Source organism: Canis lupus, chromosome 26 (assembly GCF_048164855.1).
Source record: "Canis lupus baileyi chromosome 26, mCanLup2.hap1, whole genome shotgun sequence".
Taxonomy (NCBI): Eukaryota; Metazoa; Chordata; class Mammalia; order Carnivora; family Canidae; genus Canis; species Canis lupus.
Genome location: NC_132863.1, coordinates 15,054,180 through 15,077,639, shown reverse-complemented (window position 1 = coordinate 15,077,639; position 23,460 = coordinate 15,054,180). Strand labels below are relative to the sequence as shown.

Genomic DNA, 23,460 nt, shown 5'->3' with positions numbered 1-23,460 from the left:
GGAAGCAAACACATTTTTTAAATAATCCAGTAAAAGCACACATCATATGAAAGGAACAATTATTTGAAGGCTTTTGACCTTACCAGAATTGGGCAAGCATTTGTTGAAAGTCTGCTTTGCTACTGAAGAGCTGTTGTAGAAATGTCACCGTGTCATTACCTTGTCAGCTGCTCTTCAATACACAATAGGAACCCATTGTTTTTAATCTTCCTTGGAGCCATCTGAATGTGGCTTTAATTTTAAGAAATAAAATATATTTCAGGAAGGGCATATAGGGTTTTTAAATAACATCTACATTTATTTGAAGCCCAAATAATGTTTAATCAAACCAACTAGAGCTAGAAGGGATCAGAAAAATGACTATTTTGGCCTCTGATTTTTACAGACTAGGAAACTAAGGCTCCTAGAGCTTAAGGGTCTTTCTCAAGGACACCACAGCTAGTTGGGACAGAGCTGGGATTGGAATCCAGGTCATCTATCTCCTATTGGACTCCCCCTTCCATTCCAGCAGACTGTACAGATCCTATTAGTTTAATATTCATTGTGGAAACAATGCAATATATAATTAAAGTCAGACCAATTCTTTTTTTTTTTTTTTTAGGATGTGGCCAAATTACTTAACCATAAAACTTGGATCATTATAATTCACTTTTCTAATGTCCATTGTAAGATCTCTTTCAAAGAGTATGAACATCGGTGCTGGTATTTCTTAGGCAAATGACAGTGAAACATGAAATGTTCAGTTGCCTGCCGGTCTATCAGACAAAGCCAAAGACAGTGTATGTTCTAGTATGTACATCTAGTTTTTTTGTTTTTTTAGTTTGTTTTTTTTTTAGTAATCTCTACACTCATTGTAGGGCTCAAACTCACAACCCTGAGATCAAGAATGGCATGCTCTACTGACTGAGCCAGCCAGGCACCCCATAGTGTATACACCTAGTTTTTATGTATCCTCACTGACATAAGCCAATGCCCAGTAAATTCTCTGCCTTGTTGGAGGTAATGGTTAATTATAATGCAACATCTTGAAAAAATAAACAAAAAACCCCTGAAAAGATAACATTTCTTTCACAAATGAAATGAGGTTAAATATTTTGCTGCTTATCCCTTTCAGAGAAATGGTATAAAAGTTGCAAAAAAAACAAGGAAGAAAGGTTTGTGGATTTTTTTAAAGCATTTGCACAAATGGAAAAAAATATCAACCTTGTAAAACCTTAAATTCCAAGTCACTTTTTCCTCGCTATCTCGACAATTTCAATCTCTATCTTTAGTTTAGACATTTCAAGAATGGAGATGGAACAATTTTGAACATGTAAGGAGATCGTTAAATTTATGTGAGATTTGAGTTTATTTAGACTGCATCTCTTTTGTCAGGTTGTGTGGTACCACTGTGTGTATAAACATATTAAAAGTGTTAAATGTGGATACCTTTTAGCTCAAAACCTAAGGAAAAATATTTTCTCCTTTTATGGTCTGGACTCAGTTCCAATATGCGGTCTTATACTTTATCCTCTTCTTATGATTCCTGTGTAATAATAGCAAAGACCTATTTATAAATTTGCTTGGAGAACACTTAAATATCAGGAATCTTGATTAAATTTAAGAGTCGTTGTCTCTGTGTGTTTATTTTAATAAGAAAATCGTTTTTAAAATAAAGGATTTCTCAAGCCCTTGAATTTGTGCCTGCTCCTAGTCCAAAGCAGTTACCCTGTTTTTGTGAAGTCCTTTCTTGCAGTCATCAGACTTATCCCATACATATGCCTGAGGCAACATTCAGTTAGATTATTCAAGCAAAGATAAAATAAAAATTTTTCCTTTGAAATATTCAGATAATTAAGGCAAAATCAAGCATCTGAAGATCACTTTCTCTCTTGACATGTGTGATTCATATTGGTGATGCTTTGCCTGATAATTGTGGTAGAGCCAGTCCCAGGGAAAATGAAGGACAAAGTATGGAGGGCTGGGCAACTTAGGAGCATTCCAGTAGGTCTGCTCTAAAGAGGCAGTCCCTATGGAAAAGAAAACCACACACTCCATGAGGACATGCCTAGGGTATGTTCCCACCTTTGAGGACCCACGTGCCAATCTGAGTCATCCTCAAGGGGATTCCATAGTCAGAAGTCTGAGCTTAAGGGCTGGACCCAGCATGATGGGGATTGGGATGTACAGTTAGCCAAGAAGTGATTCATAGGACAAACCTACTACAGAACCAGATGAGGAGTGGAGACTCATTCTATAGGCTGAGTTCCAGCCAGGCACCAAGGAGTGCAGGGACCAGGAAGGCAGCAGGGTGTGAGTTGGGGAACAGGAACCTGGGAACAGCATTTAAGGATCTTTAAGGAAAGGGCAAGTGCACACAGAAATGGTACTGATGTGCATTTGGGTGACAAGAGAAGAGTTCATTGTCCTTGGCTATTTTTTGGCTTGGTTGGAAGCTCCTCCAAAGAGCATTCATTCATTCTTCCTATATTTACTGAGTGCCCACTATAGATGGTCCCCAACTTAGGATTTTTCTACTTTACAGTGGTATCAAAGTGATATGCATTTAGTAGAAACTGTACTACAAATTTTGAATTTTGCTCTTTTCCTGGGCTAGTGCTATGCAAATAATGCTTTTTTGTTCTGCTGGGTAGTGGCATGAGCCACAGCTCCCAGGCAACCATGCAATCATGGGGTAAACAACCAATACACTCAGAACCATTCTGTCCCATACAAATGTTCTATTTTTCACTTTTAATACAGTGCTCAATAAATCACATGAGATATTCAACACTTTGTTCTCAAATAGGCTTTATGTTAGATGGTTTTGCCTGACTGTAGGGTAATATTAAGTGTTCTGGGCATGTTTAAGGTAGGCTGGACTAAGCTGTGATGTTCAGTAGATTGAGTATATTAAATGCATTTTCCACTTATGATATTTTCAACTTAGGGTGGGTTTATAAGTCAAAGGAGATCTGTAATGGCCAACAAAACTAGCCTTCCCAGAGTTCCTCCTATAGAGGAGATACAGATAAACAGCAATGCTTACAACCTAGCAGGGTGAGCTCTACAAAGGTCTGAAGTACAGAGTGTTAAAGTGAAGATACAGGAGTGGTATCTAAAGTTTCTCTTGCTGATACCTAGAGGATAAGCAGAACTAACCAAGTTTAAAAGGAATGGATAAGGAAGAGAAGAATGCAAAATGCTCCGTGTATTTGGGACGGTAAGTCAAATCGAATAAATCCAGAGAGGAATGCAAATGGCAAAGTAATATTTTTTGAGCATCTTTTGAGATGCTGCTGCTTTTCACTGCCATTTAGGGCATGTTTCTTCTAGAACCTTCATGTTTTAATGTGATCTTTCTCCTCAGCAGTTTTGTTTAATGGCAGCTTCTTAAAGATTGAGTTTGCTGGGTGAATCTTTATTTCCTCAATTTGTTTCTGAGTTCTTAGGAGAAATATTAACATTCATAGTTATCAGGGACCATAAAAGTCTGGGCCGGAAGTAGGAAGTGCTAAAAGTTACTTGGTAAGTGACTGCATTGTCTACATTGTAGATTAAATAGCTAGTATGTTGGGTTTTTGGTTCTGTCACCCTTTGTTTGCTTTCTTCAAGTCACATGTCACCCTTCACTGGTTTCTTCAGCCTTAACCCTTAAGGATAAAGCTTGAAAGAACTGGTTGAGGAAATCATCCATTTGCTTGGGGCCACCTTGGTATCTACTCTTGATCATGGTAGGGAGTAAGTATCAGGACACAGAATTTCCATATCCTTGATTTTCCATAGCCTTCCTGAAACAAGTGCACATTCTAGACAAATGGACTGTCTTTATTTCACACCTGAGCTTTAGTCCCAAGTGCCTAGCAGATCCCCGTAAGCTAGTCCAGGCCATAGATGAAGATCAAAAGATCCTTTTCCTTCCTTTTTTTTAAAAAAAAATTCTTTTACCTTTTTCTTTTGAGGAAGACTTGATCCAAAGCTATTATTCTCAAACTTTACCTGACATCAGAATCACCCAGCCTGCTGGACACACCATGGAGTTATGGGTCTCACCCCAGTTGCTGATTCAGAGGTCTGGCTGTGGAGCCTGAATTGTTGCATTCGTGATAAATTCCCAGATGATGTTTACTGTTTTACTGTCTAGGTACCACACTTTGAGAACCACTGATCTAAGGCAAGCCCACGCAACCTAAGCCTTTTCTTGTCTTTCCCCTGTGCTCCTGCCTTGAGTCCCCAAACGACTTGAGTCTCCCCACATTGGTTATCCAGATATTATCAACAGTAGCTCAAAGAATGTTCTAGTTAAGAAGAAACTAAGATTGAGAAAGAGGTCAGTCCAAGACCCCATACACATAGTCCTCATGCTGGAACCCTTGGGCTCTCCAAGGACAAAGCTAAAGGCTGCAATCTTTGCATAATCAGAAACACCCTGAAACAAGATCCAAGAGAGACCATGAATTATATAATTTATGTTTGAGCTCCATCTTTATGTACTTAATGTACTTATTCTGTCATGTTGCCATTTTGTTTTCTATTCCTCAGACCTTATCAGAGCTCTTATTGTGGGAATGAGAAGGGCTGAACTCTCTCCAAACATTTTTGTGTGTGGCTAATAACTTGCTACTAAGGGAAAAGTTGTTTCTGTGCTGTAAAACTATACATACCACCATATATTCTGGCCTTGAAAATAGTGATGGTTCTTCCACTTACGAGAGAGGGAGAGGAAAAAAAAAAAAAAAAGCCCAGTCCTTCTTTACAAGTATTTCAGGTTTGCCTGTTTGTTTTCTCAGGACTGTTAGAATTTTCAAGGCAGATGAGATTAAATCTATTTATCTTACATACTCAGTAGTAATAAAACAACTTTTGCTGTTTGCTGTAACCCCTTAGTAAAAATAGGTACTCTATTTCAGAGATACAGAAGAAGTAAAATGCTTTTACTTTGCAGAATTTTTATAATATGAAAAAAGTCCTGCTAAAATAGATTTGTTGTTACATGAAATTAATTTACATGTCCCCTTTTCCAGGTTTCTACCACACACTATGTATTTTCACATTCTAAAAGTCAATTTATCTTACATCCTACTGAACAAAAAATTGTTTTTAGAAGTCATGTCTGTAACCCACGACTATAAAATCATTAATATGCAAATTATATCTTTGGTTTCTGAAAGATCAAAGTACTGGTAACCCAGGGATTCACACCAAACATTTAGGACTAGGACACCTCAGAGGACATTGTAAGTAGATAGGCCCCCACTTCTCTCAGCTTCTTCCACCAGTATTGCTCCCTAAAGCTGGGTGTCTGCTGGAGTTCTTCAGTGGAAATTAACTCTGGGAAGAGGTGAGTAGCAAGACATCATCAAGTCAGAGACCCCCAGTCATAGACAAATACCTTTTCTTCTGATTTTTTAAAAAGACGTTATATATTTGAGACAGAGCATGAGCATGAGCAATGGATGGAGGGAGAGGGAGAAGCAGACTCCCCACTGAGCAGGGAGCCCAATGAAGGACTCCGATCCCAGGACCCCAGGATCATGACCTGAGGCAAAACCAGGAGTCAGAAGCTTAACCAACTGAGCCACCCAGGCATCAGATAGACAACGACTTTTAATACAGCTTCAGCGCTCACTGGATTTAAGAGGCTCTTGGGAAGCTGGCACATGAATTCAGATGCCCTTTCCAAGACACTTATTATATGCAAAAAAACCAATATCCAAAGAATCTTTTGAAACATCCAGTTCTTTTCTTGGAAAACTATATTCTTCATCATATTCTGATTTCTTTGCAAATTGGTCATTACATACTGTATTATATGTCAGTAATTATTCATTATATTCAAATTAAGCTGGTCCTAAATATCTCTGATAATCAAGCATCTTCTGGATGTTTTGTATATATATATTTAGCTTATATACACATTTTTTAATAAGAAAAAGATTAGCAAAACATAAACCAAAATGCAAGTAGTAGCTATACCTCAGTGATAGAATTTGAGGTGATATTTTAATACTTTCTGTGTGTTTTAAAATACTTATAGTGACTGTAATTTATATATTCAGGAATATATATTTTTATCATGTAAATCAATTTTTAAATAATGTCCACATTTTCCACCAGAACTCCTGGCAAGAGTAGAGGAGGAAGAAACTAATAAAACTAAAATGTTCTCCTTTTCAAGATTTAAAATCTTGACTGTACATGAGGAGACTTCACACACGAGGATTATATAGCATGATAATGTCTTTGTCCACAGATTTTGTATGCCTTTACGTAGGAAAAATCTTACTGGTAGAATTACTAGATCAGAGTATGGATGTTTCAAGGCTATAGAAATGGGTTAAAAATTTCTTTTTTTGCCAAATTGTATAAGAATGCCCTAACCCCCAAGTATTGAACAGCATTGCCTATTATCATTTACATTATCCTGCACCCTTTATGTGCTTTTGGAAAAGCTACTTAATGGCTTGATGAAAGAGGAGGTATTTTTAGTAAATGGGGAAAACTGTCATTAATGATGCAATATATCAGTGTCAAATTAGAGTCTCCATTGAAGAGAAGCCATTTATTCAAAAGCTCTGGGTGATCCAATATAGCTGTCCATCTGTTTTTAGAAATATAAAGGTATCTTATTTAAAGGCTGTGAAGAGCAAGATGTTGAAATGTGCTTGATAATCAACTAATTCACATTAAGTCAGTGGAAATTTTATTCCAACCCTCTGTGTTCTTCTGGAAAACAACCTTAGTTGTTCTCATCATGGAGTCACTTAAGGTCATGGGTTATTTGGTTTAATGGGATTTGTATGGTTGGATAGGGAAGGGATTATTTTTTTCTGGAACATTTTTTGTTAGGTTGAAGATAAAAGTTACACTAAAAAATTCATATGTGAGCCGTGGTGCATTTTTGTTTGCTTGAGAGCTATATGTTACCATGTAGAAGCAAGCGATTTTTCACATGGATTTATTTGTTCACAAATAGAAACAAAAAATGGCTACTGTCTTGGTTGGTTTGGGGGAAGCTACAAGGTATACTTAAAGTTTGTATTTATTGTGGAGGTGCAAAATTATTAAAAGACAGTTGGATCCTGGGAAAGATATATTGTAGAAATCTTTGTTTCCTCAGACTGCTACAAAAAATTGCTATAAACTTGTGGCTGAAAACAACAGAGCTTTATTCTCTCACAGTTCTAGAGGCCAGCAGTTTGAAATGAAGGTGTTTGTGGGGCCACTTCCCTCCAGGCAAGAGGGGAGAGTCCATCCCTTGACTCTTTCAACTCCTTGAGGCTGCCAGCACTTCTTGGCTTGTGGTGGCTTCTCTCCAGTCCCTGCCTCTGTAGTCCCATTGCTTCATCTTCTGTGTCCAATCCCCCTCTGCCTCCTTTTTATGAGGACACTTAGGATGATGGCATTGAGGCCCCATTTGGATAATCCAAGATAATCTCCCCATCTTGAGATCTTTACCTTAATCACATCTGTAAAGTTTTTTTTGCCATGTAAGGTAACACTCAGATTTTAGAGATTAGGATGTGGGTATCATTGCCGGGGGGTGGGGGGGCACTATTCAGCCTACCGTACCCAGGACCTTAAATATACCTGATTTCTCCCTGTTCATTCTCTACCAGAACACAAGGCATGTGTCCAGAAACAAAAATTTCTTTACCAAAGTTTTGACTAAACTGGGGAGGTCGTGGGGGAATGGGCAGAGTTGATTCCATTATTGATCCAGCGTGTCTAAGATAGGTAGGCTTGTAAGTTCTTTTTTTTTTTTTTTTTTTTGGCTTGTAAGTTCTTGAAGACTAAGTCTTCTGTAAGTCTTGAAGACTGTAGGTAGGTCCAGCCAGAGAGACAAGAAAGCAGATTTAAAGATGCAGGGTGGATAGGGCAACAAATAAAGAACTGTTCTTCCTCAGTTCTCCTCACCTGAATGGATGAATGGATAGAAGACTGTCTTCATGCGTAATGTGCGTGTCTTACCTTGAGCATCTGAGATTTGGTCTCCAATAGTCTGTCTGAGGTCCCAGGTTGACCTTGTACTGACACTTTCAGTTTCTCACCGTTGTCTTTAGAAGGCACTTTTTGCCACTTGCCATGAAGTAAGGCATTCTAGGACTCCCCTCCTTTCCTTATCCCCTCCCTGCCAAGCTCCCCAGTGGGGAGGTTTTCCTCTGCAGCCAGTGCAATAGCTAATCCATTCCAGTTGCATAAGAATTGAGAAACAAGGAGACTATTTAAAAGCCCACTGGCCTCCTTCCAGTAGCTGCTCACTCCTGTGTTTACTCTGGGAAAAGGTGCCCAGTTACAGGTCCATTCTTTGTGTAAATTCTCCTTCACTTCCTGTGTCCCTCAAGGAGAAGGAGGACCTTTCCTCTGGGCTCTGTAGGGAGAGGCTGGGGGTGGTGGGGAATGGTGGGTGCTAGGGAGGTGGAAGAAGCAATTGAACCCTGAGGTGTCTTGCGGAAGTGAGTGAGGCCTTAGTAGGTAAGTCAGAGAATTTGAGAAGAGGAGGCTTTGGCATGGTACAGAGAAAGCGTTTTCATTTCATTTCATTTCTTTTCTTTCTTTCTTTTTTAATCAGTTAGCTGCTATGTGGAGCTTTGAGATAATTGCAAAAAGGACATAGTCATAGAGTGGCCACTACCCACCTCTTGCCTTTTAAAATAAGTAACTGTCCCTTTAACTTTCTTTGGAATCCGTTGAACTGCGACGTGTTCCCATTTTAAAATCAATTTGTTCCCATTTTAAAATCAATTACCTAGATCAAACTGCTGTGAAGGCTGGGCCAGCATTTCTGAGTGTAGGTCATAGTTGTACCTTCTACATAAAGTAAGCCAGCCGCTGCTCCTGATACAAGGCCCTGGACAGTATTTCAGAGGGAGTGCAAAGAACTGGCCCACATGCCAGTTTAAAGGTTTGGGAGATTCAGGGTACACCAGGGTCATTTTGTGAAAATGTCTCCTACCTTGTTTGGAACCCTGGAGCTCTAAAAAGTAAGCTGTACTAACTCCACTGCAAGTCTCTTCAGAGGTCAGAAGTAAGTACCCTCTTCCCATTAACCCCCCCAACAAAGTCCTTCCCATAAGGAAGGTACGAATGAAATTTGTACCCGATTTAGTGAAATCTAAGAGACATCATGTACTGAGGACTATGTTGTGTGTCCTTTGCTGAAAAGATCCTGGAAGAACCAGTTAAACCAATGAAAGATGATGCAGGTTGAGAGAAGCTTTCATTTCCAATATGAGCATTTCATATCAGAAGCCTGTCGTCACTATTTTCTTTAAAATAAAAACAAAGGGAGATGTTAAAAGGGATGGTTGGCAGGAGTGAAAAGATCACAGAACACAAAGTTCTACAAAGGAGAGATGTATGGCCCACTGATTTCTGAAGTCTGGTCAACCAGGGAGGCCACTGTGTGGTTCTGTCATCTGTCTTCAGTGTTGTCACTTAGCTCCCTGTAGCTGGTTATTCTCATTACAGATCACGAAATAACACATCCGTGACAGCCTGAGGGGGTCTGCAACTCTATTTTGCTTGGCAGATCTGTTTTGTGACATAGATAGCATGAATGCACATCCTGCTATCAGAAGCTTGCTTCTAAGCCACCTTAGGTGAGGGGGCTGTGTGTATTTGTCTGTCCAATACAGAGAAAAAGACCTGGAAAGACACAGAGAAAGACAAACTGATAAGAACAGAGAGAAGGAAGAAGGAAGACCCAATTACAGTCCCTACTGGGGATACAGACACATGGACTGGGAAGAAGCACCTCTCCCTTCTCTCACTGTCTGCCACCTGGCTCATCTTGGCTCTCCATGGGAAGGCGTGGTGCTGATTCATGGAGGGTTGCTTCCTACCTCAGTTGGGCTGGTTGGAAGGCCCTTTGTGCCGCTTTCCCAGCTTTTAGCCTGATCAATGGAGTAGTTCCTCCTTCAAACAGCAGTGGTGGCCGTTGTGAGGAAGCTACCTTGAAACATGACTTAATGCATTCTGCTTTAAGTCATTTGGGACTAAAAAAGAATGCATCTGCCTATCTGTAGAATTTCAGCATTTTTTTTTCCTTTTTGAAATTTACATTCTTTTCTATTTACAGCATGTAAGTGCAAGAATATAGAAACATGCATTATAGAGATAACACTAAAGATACCTTGACTTTTAGCTCCAATCTTTATTTCCTCCCCAGAAGTAGATAAGGGTCATAAGTTTCCAATTTTTTTTGAGTGACAGCATAAGCACATGAGCTAGGGGAAGGGCAGAGGAAGAGAGAGAACCCCAAGCAGGCTTCATGCTCAGCAGCAAGGGGCATGACATGGGGATTGATCTCACGACCCTGAGATCATGACCTGAGCCAAGATCAGGAGTTGGACGCTTAACCAACCTGGCCACCCAGGTGCCCCATACATTTCCAGATGTTTTAATAATTTATTTATATACACATAAATGTACTTAGAGAAGTATATAGATTTGTCTTAGGTGTGTATTTACGTAGGTGGTGTTATACCGTTCTTATTCTGTAGCTGTGTATTAGGTAAATGCTATCACACTGTTCATATTTCATACCATTATGTTTTCCTATTTTTATTTAAAGGTATATGTTAGAGACCTTTCATATTCAGGTTGACTTCATTTTGTAAAGTATGCCAGGATATGCATGTGCTAGACTTTTCTCCTTAATCTCTTTAGGTAGTGAATCACACTGATCTGCTTTCAGTGATGAAACATCCCGAATTCTTCTTTTAGCCACTTTCTAGGATGGATTTGTTCATATTCTAGCTAGAATTTTTTCTCTGTGAGAATTGAACTCTAGGTTTGGGTGGTGTTTTGTTAACCTACCTTATAGTGTCCTTGTCAGGACCCAATCATGAGACTTGTGAAATGAGTCAGGTAGTAACTTACTTCTTTCCTATGTCCTGGGAAAAATGTTAGGTATGTAGGATTTGCCTTTCATTTGAACATGTAGTAGAACTCACGCATAAACTTATCTGGGTCTAATCTTTTATTGTTTTTACAGTTTCTTCCAAGGTCACTTACCAGTTTAAGTATTTTCCTTTTTTGAATCAAATTTATTTTAACTTTGAAAAACCCATCCACTTCATTTAGGTGTTCAGATATTTTGGTTAAAGTTACACATAGTATTCAGTCACATGTTTTTCTTCTTTTGTAATTACATTCCCTTGTCATCATGTACATTGTGAGTTTATACTCCCTCATCCTTTTCCTTCCCCATCCTTCGGTCTCCCCAGTACTTGCCAAATGTTTATCTCATATGTGAATATTCAGAAAGCAATTAACTTTTACTAATCATTTTTAAGACAATTTTTGCTGTATATTACATATTTATTGTATAATGCGCCTACTTTTCATTTCTGAGAAGTTTATAATTTTTTAAAAACATTTTTAATTTTTTAAAATTTATTTATGATAGTCACAGAGAGAGAGAGAGGCAGAGACACAAGCAGGGAGAAGCAGGCTCCATGCACCAGGAGCCCGATGTGGGATTCGATCCCAGGTCTCCAGGATTGCGCCCTGGGCCAAAGGCAGGCGCCAAACCGCTGCGCCACCCAGGGATCCCAGAAGTTTATAATTTTTGCTTTGACTATTCTGCTTTACTGCATAACAATTTAGAAGTCTATGTATGTTCATGTTTAATTTGTATGTGTATAGATTTAATGCACTCTTTCAGGGATGCCTGGGTGGCTCAGTGGTTGAGCATCTGCCTTTGGCTCAGGGCATGATCCTGGGTTCCTGAGATCAAGTCCCACATTGGGCTTCCCTGCATGGGGCCTGCTTCTCCCTCTTCCTCTGCCTATGTCTCTGCCTTTCTTTCTTTGTGTCTCTCATGAATGAATAAATAAAATATTTTTAAAAAATTAGAAAAAAGGGGACACCTGGGTGGCTCAGCGGTTGAGCATCTGCCTTTGGCCCAGAACGTGATCCTGGAGTCCCGGGATCAAGTCCCACGTCTGGCTCCCTGCATGGAGCCTGCTTCTCCCTCTGCCTATGTCTCTGCCTCTCTGTGTGTGTCTCTCACGAATAAATAAATAAAATCTAAAAAAAAAAAAAAAAATGCACTGTCTCAATTTGTAAGTTGGCCTAGTTGTGGCCAATGAGCATGACCACCCTAATTTCTGCCTTTTGAAAAAATGCTAAGGTTTCCTCTATGGCCCAATTATGATTAGATTCTGAGATTGTTATATGTGTGTGGAGTAGCTGGAGTACAAAGAGGGGATGAAGAACACATATAATAATAGATAGCTATATATTATTATCTATTATATTCAGGACTCATACATATGTTGTATCTGTATATATATGTAAAGAGAGAGGGAGGGGCATGTCTGAATTCAGTAACATACTTGAATTGAGTCATTTAAATTGTTTTGATTAAACTAGTAAGTGTAATATTCAAATCCTCAATATTCTTACATTGTGGTCTAATTCCATTAATTTCTGAGAATCATTCATTGTCTCCTAATGTACTTGTGACTTTGCCAAATTTCTTTCTATTTTACCAGTTTTTTCAGTATATGTCCTGACGCTACGTACTCACATGCTTTAATGTTAATGACTGTTAAATCATTGTGATCATCGCTTTTCCTAATATGATTTATCACTGTCTCTTGCTGTTTTCTCTGAATCTGTTTTGGCTGATATGTTACTGTGGACACCTACTTTCTTTCCTTCCTAGCATGTGGCTGTTAGATCATTTTTTCATCCCTTCATTTTCAAACTTCCTGTATTATTTTTATTTTATAAATATTTCTGGCAAACAACCATAATGTCACCTAATGTCAAAACCTCTTTGTTTTTATAAGTGAATTTAACCAAGTCATATGTATTATAGCTAGAGATACGTTGTCATTTTATCTTGTGTTTTGTGTTTATAGTGTGTTCGTTTCCCCTTCCTTCCCTACATCTGTTTTCTTTTTAAAGGAGACTCATGTTTCTTTGTTCTCTTTTCCCTTCTAATAATATGCAAGTTTTACTTTCCATTTTTAATTACCTATAGGAAAATCCTAAATGTGTATTTTTCTGCTAATATCTAGAGTCTTAAATACTGATATTCTGTTCCCAAAATGTTTTATCTCCCTTTGGTCCATACTTCCCCCCACCCTACCCCCACCCCTGACCGCTTCAGTTGCTACAACCTCTGTAGTGATATAATCAGGAATTTGGGAGCAAGATTATTATAGTTTATCCTTTTTTTTGCATAATAAGTAAACTTTCCCTTTTTTTCTTCTCTCATTGTCTCCACATTACTTCCCATATCCTTTCTCTACATTTATTTTTTTTTTGACAGATCATATAATACCTTAACTCTTTCAGAGTAGGTCATTAAATCTTTCTGCTATCTTGCAAGTCCATTTTCTCCTAAAAATTAAGCTGATTTGATTGGACACAATTTCAAGTCCCATACTTTTGTCCCTCATACCTTTGAGGTTGCCATATTACAGACAGTTGCCTGATTTCTGTGTGCTTGTCACTCGCCTCTGAATTGTCTTCTTTCTGTGTATCTCTGAGGAATTTTATAACTTCTCTTCATAGCTGTTGTTTTCAGTGTCCCCCAAAGGTATGTTTAGGTATTTGTCTATCCCCTCGCCTTTATACTGCTTTCATCAATGGACTTTTTTTTTCTTTAAGATTTTATTTATTTATTCATGAGAGACACAGAGAGAGGCAGAGACACAGGCAGACGGAGGCTCTCTGTGGGGAGCCTGATTTGGGATGGGATCCCAGGATCCCGGGATCACACCCTGAGCTGAAGGCAGACTGAGCCACCCAGGTGCCCCACATCAATGGACTTTTTTCAACTGAGGACTCAGATATTCACACTGAAGACTCCTAACTCTGGGAAACGAACAAGGGGTAGTGGGGGGGATGGGGTGACTGGGTGATGGGCACTGAGGGGGGCACTTGATGGAATGAGCACTGGGTGTTATACTATATGTTGGCAAATCGAACTCCAATAAAAATATACATCAAAAAAGACTCATCTGAATATGCAAATATTCACAGTTCAGAAGTGTTCTTTCACGTTGCTTTGATTAGTCCCTCCATTGGCTCTGCTCTCTCCTTTTAATAGAAGAAGCTGTTCTTTTGGGTGGTGGTTGAACCTCCAGCTTTCATTTTCCAACTCTCTAAATTTTCCCATTGTGCTTCCATTTTGTGTTGCCTTCTGGGAGAATCTCTGGGCTCAGCATTTCATCTTAATTCTCTTTATAATTCAGCTTACCTGTTAAGAGTTTGATTTCAACAATCTTTTTTAAATTTCTAGACTAATTATGTTGTTAGAACTGAATGTACTTTTTCCTCCTGCAATTATCTGCTGTACTTAAGCCAAAGCCAAGTTCTGTCTGTCCTGTTAACTCTATTTTCTAGGGTGTCAGTTCTACTTACTGCGTTTGGTGTCCATCTTCCATGTTCTTGACATTGCTTAAATATTTAGTGATTCTTGGTCAGATGCTGCGCTTTTCATTTAAGATGTCCTGCTTGCAACTTACTACAGGTACATCATGGTGTGTAATGCTAAGAAGTGTGGGTAGGAGTGCCCACTTCTTCCTAAGTGCAAACAGTCACCCTGAAGAATGCCTGGGCTCTCTTTCAGTGTCACACATGCTGCCCATATTAGAAAGCAGACATTCTTTACTTCCCCAAGTGGCTCAGGTGAGGAAGGGGTGAGAGGGCTATTGAAAGAACCAAGAGCAATAGAAAATTTCAGCTTCTCCTACTTGATTCTGCAACCCCTCATCCAATGGGCTCCTCTGTTCATGCATCTACCTTCAGGCTCATAGTGTAGGCTTGCAGAACTACCCACCCTTTGCAGAGGCCTCTCCTATAAATAGGGTCAGGTTTGTGGTTTCTTTCTCTAATGCCATCAGATTAAAATATGTATCTTATTATTTTGTATGATTTGAAGAGGGAGGGGAATTTTTCCAAATGATTACCTCGGGTTGATCGCCTCCTTGTAGATATTATAGTTGGCCCTTGAACAATGCGGGAGTTAGGGGTTCCAGCTTTCCACGTGGTCAGAAATTCACACACAACTTTCTACTCTGCCAAAACTTAACTATTAATAGCCTACTTTTGACCAGAAACCTTATCAATAACATAAACAGTTAACACATATTTTGTATATGTAGTATATATTGTATTCCGGCAATAAAGTAAGCCAGATAAAAGAAAATCCTAAGAAAGATAAAATATTTTTAAGTACTGTCTGTATTTATTTTTAAAAAAATCCAAAAATAAATAAATAAATTAATAAATAAATAAATAATAAAAAAAAATCCTCGTATAAATGGACCCATACAGTTGAAGCCTGTGTTACTCAAGGGCCAATGGTATTTCCCCAGGTTCAGAGACTAGGAGGGAATTTGGAATCAGATGAAGGAAAGAGGAAGAAAGAGACAATTTATGGACTTATTCTATGCATATGAAGAAGAGCTTTTGCAAACACATAAATATAAAATGATTAACCTTTGAGCTTTGCTTGTTTTAAAGTTTTGTACACTAATAACATATTCTTTTTCATTTTAGGTCTTGCATATAATAATGGCCAAACCTTATGAATTTAATTGGCAGAAGGAAGTTCCTTCCTTTTTGCAAGAAGGAGCCATTTTTGACAGATATGAAGAGGTAAAGAAGTATTATTAATTTTTTCTCTCAAAACATTCTTATAATTATTTCATTTTAATTACAATATTGAGTAAATACTCTTTGACATAAGTAAGAACATCTTTGAGATTAATAAGTTGGAATAGTTGGAAAGAGGCAAGCTATGAGATAAAATAAAAATGATAATGATACTGTAATTTATTGAGCACTTACCATGTGCCAGATATAATCATGATAATGATGCTATAATTATTGAGTGCTCACTGTATGCCAGACAATCTTCTAAGCACTTGTGTGCATTATTTGTTTAATTCTTCACAACAACCTTATAAGGTCATTGCTATTATTACCCTGGTTTTACAGATGGGTTTCATGTAGTAACAGTTTTTGCCTAATGAAGTGCTTTTGGCAGGCTTTCTACATAAAACTTTGTATTTGTTATAAATGGAATAGTGATTGGACTTTGCGCTAGTCACTTGCTTTGCTTGTTCCATTTGCACAGAACAGTTGGATCAAAGTTTTGGATGCTCCTGTTTCAATCACTTATTGTTTGTGCCCTTGCAAGGTGGCCGTGGCTCCAGACTTTATATAGAAGCAGAGGCTTGGGGCCACCAATCTGTTCAGACAGTTTGGGTTGATGCTTGAAGCCTCATCAGCATTGTAAATGCATTGCTTTTCTTAGGTTGTACTTGAAGTTGAGGTGAATTGGGGAAGAGAGAGTGGGGAGACTGTTGCCTGTGAGACAAAGGGAAACCTAAAACTTGTTAAGATTTCATCTAAAATTGGAATTGGTTTCCCTTAAAGTCGCTGGAATGTATGTGGTGGCTGACTGTGGTGACCCACTCAGAGGTTCAGATTGTCAGGCCTTTTCATGAGGTCTCTGGTCTCTGGGCTGACGTGACTCTGTACTTGTAGACTTGGTTTTTCCAAAATGTGTATCCTAATACCCTCTAGATTTATACTGCGTAGTTGCTTTGTAAGTAAACAAAATTGAGAAAGGAAAAGGATGGGCCTCAGTGTGGTCACTATTCTTGTATTGAATTAAAATATTGAAGTAACAGCTATTTATAGGACAAACCTGACTCCTTCTTGGAAGGAACAGCTAACCCTGTTCTGCTATGAGAAGACATAGAAAATATTCCGCTCCTGGAGGCGACCACTATTAATTCTTTGGCAATTTTCTCATACTCTTTTTCTGTTTGTTCTTTTTTTTTTCTCTCATCCAGAGCTGTGACTGTAATCTTTTGAAAATAAAAATCAGAACTTTTTTTTTTTTTCTCTATTTCAAATGCTTCCATGACTCCCTATTGTGGGATAAAGTGAAATACAAGGTCTTCCTTAATCTGGCTCCTACCTAACTCCGCAGACTCTCTTCCCACCAGTTTCCTACACATAGTCTCTACTTTAGCCATAAAAATCCCCTGGTAATTCCCTCAAGGTACTATTCTGTTACATGGTTTATGCATGCTGCTCTCTTTTCCTAAAATGCACTTGTTCCTCCAAGTTTGACCGTGAACTCCTACTCATCTTTCAAAATCCAGATGGGAAGTCACCTCTTTGATATCATCCTTGACCCATTCAATAAGAATTGATAACTGCTTTGTGCCACCACTAACCTATCCTTGTACATAGTACATTGCATTCACATTTTATTTACTATTTTTATGTCTCCTACTGTATTTTGAGTTTCTTGAGGGAAAATACCATATTTTACTTACCTTTCTCTCTCTGGAGACCAGCAGGATGCCTGCAACTGCCAGACTTACTGTGGATGTGGCATTACAGAGGATTTTAGCTACAATTATTTCCAACTTGGTCTGGTTTTATTGTTTGTTCCTTCTCTCAGCAAGTGAAAGGATGAGAGTACTTGATAATCTTTGAGATCTGTATGGGGATCTGAACCTCAACAGGTTTAAAATATCAGGGTAAATCGTGTTACAGTTTTTATTTTTTGGATAAAAAAATGACCAATATCAACAGTTTGATAGAGTTTAGGCTTAATACAAAGTATAAGTTATTGAAATTGACAACTTTTATCCACTTTACCCAGAGTGGCAAAGAAGGACAAGGACTGGCTTTTCTAGAAGCACTTATAAGTATTTCTCCCAGGTAAGCCATATCCAGGTTAGATACTAGAGTCACCAAGATAATGACCTTTGCCCTTGATTATGAGCTAGTGGGGCATCACTCCCTGCATCTGCTAGAGTGCCCTCAATTGGCAGTTTCTTCAGTCAGCATCCCAAGCACTGGAAATCTATAGGATTATGTAAAAATATGGCATGGCTTCTAATAATTCAGAGAAGGTCATTTTGAAGAGATTAAATATAATCACTGGCTGAGTATCTTGACTGTTGTCCTATAAGAAGAAACACATTAGAGGAGAAAAGTACTATTTTTATGCTTTATCAAGTGACATGTGATTTGATAAACTAGAGGTTATTATTTTTATTTCTCAGGATGATTTTCTTTAACTGTTAATCATCACAACTCACTCATATGTAGAAAACACTGATTTACGTGGGCTTCTAAAGGCAATTGCTTTTTCACCCAGGTTCCTCTGCAAATGAGGTAATAGTCAAAATCTTGAACAAATATTAAATGTAACCCAGCTTGGCTTTCAGCTTTTTTTTTTTTTTTTTTTTTTTTTTTGGCTTTCAGCTTTAAGTGATATCTTATCAGGATTTTCAGCAAAACAAGTTTTCACTTCGTGAAATCGATGCCTCTCTTCATCACAATGTCTCAAACAAGAAAGTCACAGTGTTAGAAATTGGACTGTAACTACTTTTAATTACCTTTCCCCAATCATGTACATTCAGTTCTTTGGAGCCACGGCTACTGAAATATTGAGGGCAACAGAATGCAAGCAGAAAAGGGTTGTTTCTACTGTCTGTGTGAACAGCTGTGGGAAATGAGTTGATAGCAAGTGAGAGGAACACAACCGGAACATCCCAAAAGCACTATATAGCAAAGGGACCATTTATGAAGTGGCATAAATGCCTTCAGCACCATATGACAACTACCATTATCATGAGGGCCTGAGAGATCACCCAAATATTAAATTATGTTCCACCTACATGTCTAAAGAAGGCAGGGGCGGGGAAGGGTGTCAGGCTGAGAGTGAGCAGGTACTAGGTCAGAAAAAAAGAAGTGTTTGCTAGTCACTATTTTAAAAGTATATGCTATTTTTGCCAAGAAATGGCAAGAAATAAGTGCAACTACTTTTAAGCACTATTTTATTATTTCTGTATTTCTTTTGAGGTAGGCCAAATTTTTAGAGACTGTGTAACATAGCAGCCTGCATTATAGTCCGTGATGCTCTCCCCATGCCACTGTGTAAGTCTGCTGCTTTTTATCTAACTCGACTTACAAGTTCTTGAAATGCAAAATGTATTTTGTTTCCTAAGGGATGCTTGTTACTTGCTCAGCCTTTAAAGCAGAGATTTTTCTCTTGCAGAGGCAAGAAATAGCAGTACTTTTTAAACACACGCAACCCAAATGTCTCCAGCTCAAAGAATCTCCTGGCTTTCTTTTGATTACTTATTAAAAGGCTGAAGGCCTTATCCCCTGGTGATGCCAGGCCCACCCCAGTCTTTCCTAGAATTCCTACCTGCTGACACTTTGTTGCTGATGGTTCATATCCTCAGTGTCTTCATACCTCTCTATTCCCAGGACTGTTCCCTGCTCTGGTTTGTTTTGCTCTCTGAATCTTTTGTATATATCATCAAATCCCAAGAACAAGAATATTGTACAAAATAGACTTCCACATAAGATTTGGTGGTAGCAAACGGGGGTTAAAGCACACAACTGGACTCACTTCAAGGTTAAAGTTCAGAGATTGGGACGCCTGGGTGGCTCAGTGGTTGAGCGTATGTCTTTGGCTCAGGTTGTGATCCTGGTGCCCTGGGATCGAGTCAGCCTGGCCAGGGAGTGTCTCTCACTGTCTTCTCCTTTTGCCCCTCTCCTCCACTAGGAGGCATGTTCTAGTTTCTCTTCCTTACTTTTTAAAATCTCCTCAGAGTCCTTTTCCGAATCACCCATTTCCTCTTTTCCACATGCCTTTTCTCCAAATTAAAAAAAAAAAAAAAAAAAGCTTTCAATTTTTTTTCTCTCAAGCCAAACAAGCAAACAAAATTTTAGTCCCTTCTCATCCTGAGCAGTTTGGAAGTGAGAGTTTGAAGTAAAAAAGGGAGCCAAACTCTCCTGAGACCTTTACTTTTGCATAACCTTGCATAATCCTTCTAGATTGGTGGTCACCAGGGGAGCAGTTGCATGATGAAGATGGTCCGTCCTCATGTCTCTCATTATCACATGTGGCTGTCCAGCACTTGAAATGTGCCTGATGGGATGGAGGGAATTGGGTTTTTGTTTTTGTTTTTAAGATTTTATTTACTTATTCATGAGAGAGGCAGAGACATAGGCAGAGGGAGAAGCAGGCTCCCTGTGGGGAGTTGATGTGGGACTTGACTCCGGGATCGTGACCTGAGCCGCAGGCAGACACTCAACCACTGAGTCACCCAGTCACCCTTGGGAACAGGGTTTTTAATTTTAATTAATTTTAATGTAAGCTGGCCTAGCTACACATGACCAGTACCTATCTTATTGGGCTGCACAGTTCTAGACAACAAGCTCAAACCACAACCAGATGTTAAAATGCCATCTTCCTCTCTCAACACAAGAGAAGGAGTTCTTCATTCACGTGGTTGGAATCTCCGGTTCACTTCAGCCATTTCTTCTTGATTGCAGCCAGAGCAGAGATTTAAGTGTTTTAGAGATGACTCACATCAGGCCTCCATCCTTCCCACATCCCAGATCCCCAGGTAGAGGCCACCCCTTTTTCTCACCCATGGGATTTGATTGTAGCTGAGACCAGCTGCTAGGGTAGAGTCCCCTTTTCTTGCAAAACCTTGGTCTTTTATACTAGCCCCTTCCACCCTCTGCCTCCCTACCCTCTCTCCCAACACACACTTCTGTGGAATTGGTTGGTGCTTCCAGCTGCTGCCAGGACAAGGGAAACAGTCATTGCAGTTACCAGACGCTGTGGATATCAAAGAGCACGATCAGTACTAACCTAAAGTAGGGCCTAGTGGGACTAGCTAACATTGGCCTCTTTCCAGGGCAGCTCAGAAATCAAATGGAGGGCCGTGCAGTGAAGCTCCAAAAGGCCCAGACAGCCTACACACCCCAGGCTGTTCATCAGGGAAGTGAAGAATTTTCTAAATATAATTTTCAAAAAAAAAAAAAAAAAAACCCTAAAAAACACAACCCTCATAGAAAGTATTTTGGCTTCAAGATTTATTTAACCCCTCAGTGAGGACACAGGCAGGGTGGTAAAGCTGCTTCCAAGAGCATTGGAGAAAGAGAGTGATTCAGTGGACCCTTGAACAACACAGAGTTTGGGGCCCTGACCTCAGCACAGTAAACAATCCACATATCACTTTTGGCTCCCCCCAAAACTTAACCACTAATGGCCCCTGGTTGATCAGAAACCTTATTACAAAAACAGTTGATTAACCTGTATTTGGTGTGCTATATGTATCATCTACTGTATTCTTATGATCAAGGGAGCTATAGGAAAGAAAGTGTTATTAGGAAAAATCCTAAGGAAGATACATTTACAGTACTGTACTGAGCTTATAAAAAAAAAAAAAAAAAAAGAAAGAAAGAAAAAAATCCACATATAAATGGACCCATGCTGTTCAAGGGTCAACTATGTATAGTCAGGTTGGGGGAAAGCTGACATAAGTTTTGTCAATTAGATACAAAATGGGTTACTGTCCCGTAAGACAATAAAACAGTAACTCCTATGGTTGTCTTTTCTACCAGACACAAATCACATGCATCTCTGTGGAACACAAAATAGTTGGAACTTATCTAGCTAACTGCAAAGAATCTGGGCCCTAAAAGATTGCAACTAGTAGGTTGAACAAAAGTACATTCTTCTGATGAAATAAATACCCCTTGTTTGGCCTTTTAGACAGTGCTCCCTTAGTGTCAAGAATATATATGCCCATTTTTTATATTCTTCTCAAGTTTTGGATCATTTAAACTGCATTGTACCTACAGAGTTAGGACATTAGTCTCAAAGAGTAGAAGTAGAATTTTGCAGACTACTTGTATTTGCAGTGAAGGATGCTTACAGAGTCATCATGATGGTAATAATAATCATAATATTTATTAGTCTTTCAACTTTTCTTTTTGTTTTAAAGATTTATTTATTTGAAAAAGACCATGCATGAAAGAGAGCAAGCACAAATGGTGGGAGTAGAGGGAAGCAGCAGCGGGGGAGGGAGACACAGACTATCCACTGAGCTGGGGAGCCTGACTCAGGGCTCAATCCTAGGACCCTGGGATCATGACCTGAGCCAAAGGCAGACACTTAACCAACTGAGCCACTCAGGTGCCCCTAGTCTTTCAATTTTTCTAAAAGGTAGAGCATTTAATGATTAGTGACAAAACCAAATAAAAAATTAATTTTACTCATGCGTAGGTGGAGTACAAGGAGGTGTTGCAAAGTAGAAATGGTTGGGGAACTGGAGGAAGGACCAGAAAGTTAACATTCTCAGTGGCAAGTATTGCTGGTTGGTTGATGGTACATGGACCACCTATTATTTAAAGCCTAAAATTACCAATCACAAATCCAAAAATAATACAATTTCAAGTTTGGAGCTGGAGGAGTGGAAAAAATACAGGGAAATGAGTCAACAGAGCGTAATTTCTGAATTTTTATCCTAAGGAACCTATTACTTCATGTGTCTCGTAGCTGTTAGTTCAGGAATTGCTTGCCCTGTCACAAATTTCACTTTCTTCAAACTCCCATTCCCACTAGAATTGGACGTTTAAAGCAAAACTAAAAATGTGTTGATATCACTTCCTTATCCAACAAATTAAGTCCAGACATCTCATTTCAAAACTCAGTATGTGGCCTGGATGCTCTGCCACCCTCACTGCTCTGCTTTCCCCAAAGTCAAGTTGTAATGAGGAAGGTGGTGGGTCGTGTTCCTTGTGGTGTGAGAAGGTTGAAAGGGGTGTCAGATATGAGTGGCAGGCCTGGGATGCCTCGGAGAGAAGGCCCCCTTTGGGCTGAGTCTTGATGGAAGGGCCAACCAGCTGATCAAAGCACAGATGATATGAGGAGTGAGCCCACAGCTGGAGCAAGTCACGAGTGTGGAACAGGGGAGAGTGACTTATCCAGCTGGGGCAGAGGGAAGGGTGGTAGAGGGTAAGAGCTGAAGCTACAGATGGGCAATGTCCACACCATAAATGGCTTTCCTTTCCAGCCCAAGGTGTTGGCACCAGATCCTAGAAGTCATCAGAGATTTTGATGGGCTTTTCAGCAGGAAAAGTAGGGTCTGAAGGATAACTAGAAAGTGGATATGGCTGGGTTAGTTGTGTAGTCTGGGAGGGTAGAGGTGGGATTGAAGGACCCAATGGACATTCAGACACTAAGGACATAAGGGGAGAAGCTGGGCATGGGAATGAATTAGAGGATTTTCTGACCCAGTAGGTGTAGAAGGTGAAAGAATGAGGAATGTAAAGTGAGGTTGGGAGTTCTGGCACGGATGCTGGGGTGAGCTCTGATGGAGGTAGAGAGAGCACCAGAGGACTACATTTATGGATGCACTAAGGTTGTTCCTCTTCCTGAAATGAACAGCATTTGTCATCCTATCTCTGTAGTACCTAAGAAACATTTTGCTTATAATAGAAATCGCCTAAGTTTTAGTTAAAAATAAGCTGAGCAGAAAGGGAATTGAAAAACAGGACTATCCAAGAGGATGAATAAATGGATGCACAATCAAGTAGGAGAATAAGTGGTGTAGAGCCAGAACAAGGAGCTTGGATTTCTTTCTGGTTGTTATGGGAAGCCATTTCAGCAGAGAC

At 39.3% G+C, this 23,460-nt stretch overlaps 1 protein-coding gene and 1 long non-coding RNA gene across 12 annotated transcripts in view; one reads left to right on the top strand and one right to left on the bottom strand.

The window, feature by feature from the left end:
* PLCB4 (phospholipase C beta 4) overlaps window positions 1-23,460 on the top strand; it is a 418,616-nt gene that overhangs the window by 236,812 nt on the left and 158,344 nt on the right. For 9 of the 11 annotated variants that reach the window (XM_072800091.1, XM_072800090.1, XM_072800095.1 and 6 more), the window contains one exon: window positions 15,505-15,603. In XM_072800091.1, coding sequence (XP_072656192.1) covers window positions 15,520-15,603 — 84 coding nt within the window. In that variant the 5' untranslated portion in view covers window positions 15,505-15,519. Of the gene's footprint in view, window positions 1-8,328; window positions 8,455-8,867; window positions 9,008-15,504; window positions 15,604-23,460 lie in introns of those variants that run through there. The other 2 variants (XM_072800097.1, XM_072800098.1) reach the window with 2 other exon arrangements.
* LOC140618109 (uncharacterized) lies at window positions 9,124-17,714 on the bottom strand. The gene is made up of 3 exons (XR_012018289.1): window positions 17,301-17,714; window positions 13,982-14,200; window positions 9,124-9,627 (listed from the first exon to the last, which is right to left on the bottom strand). It is a non-coding gene; the product is annotated as an uncharacterized lncRNA (long non-coding RNA).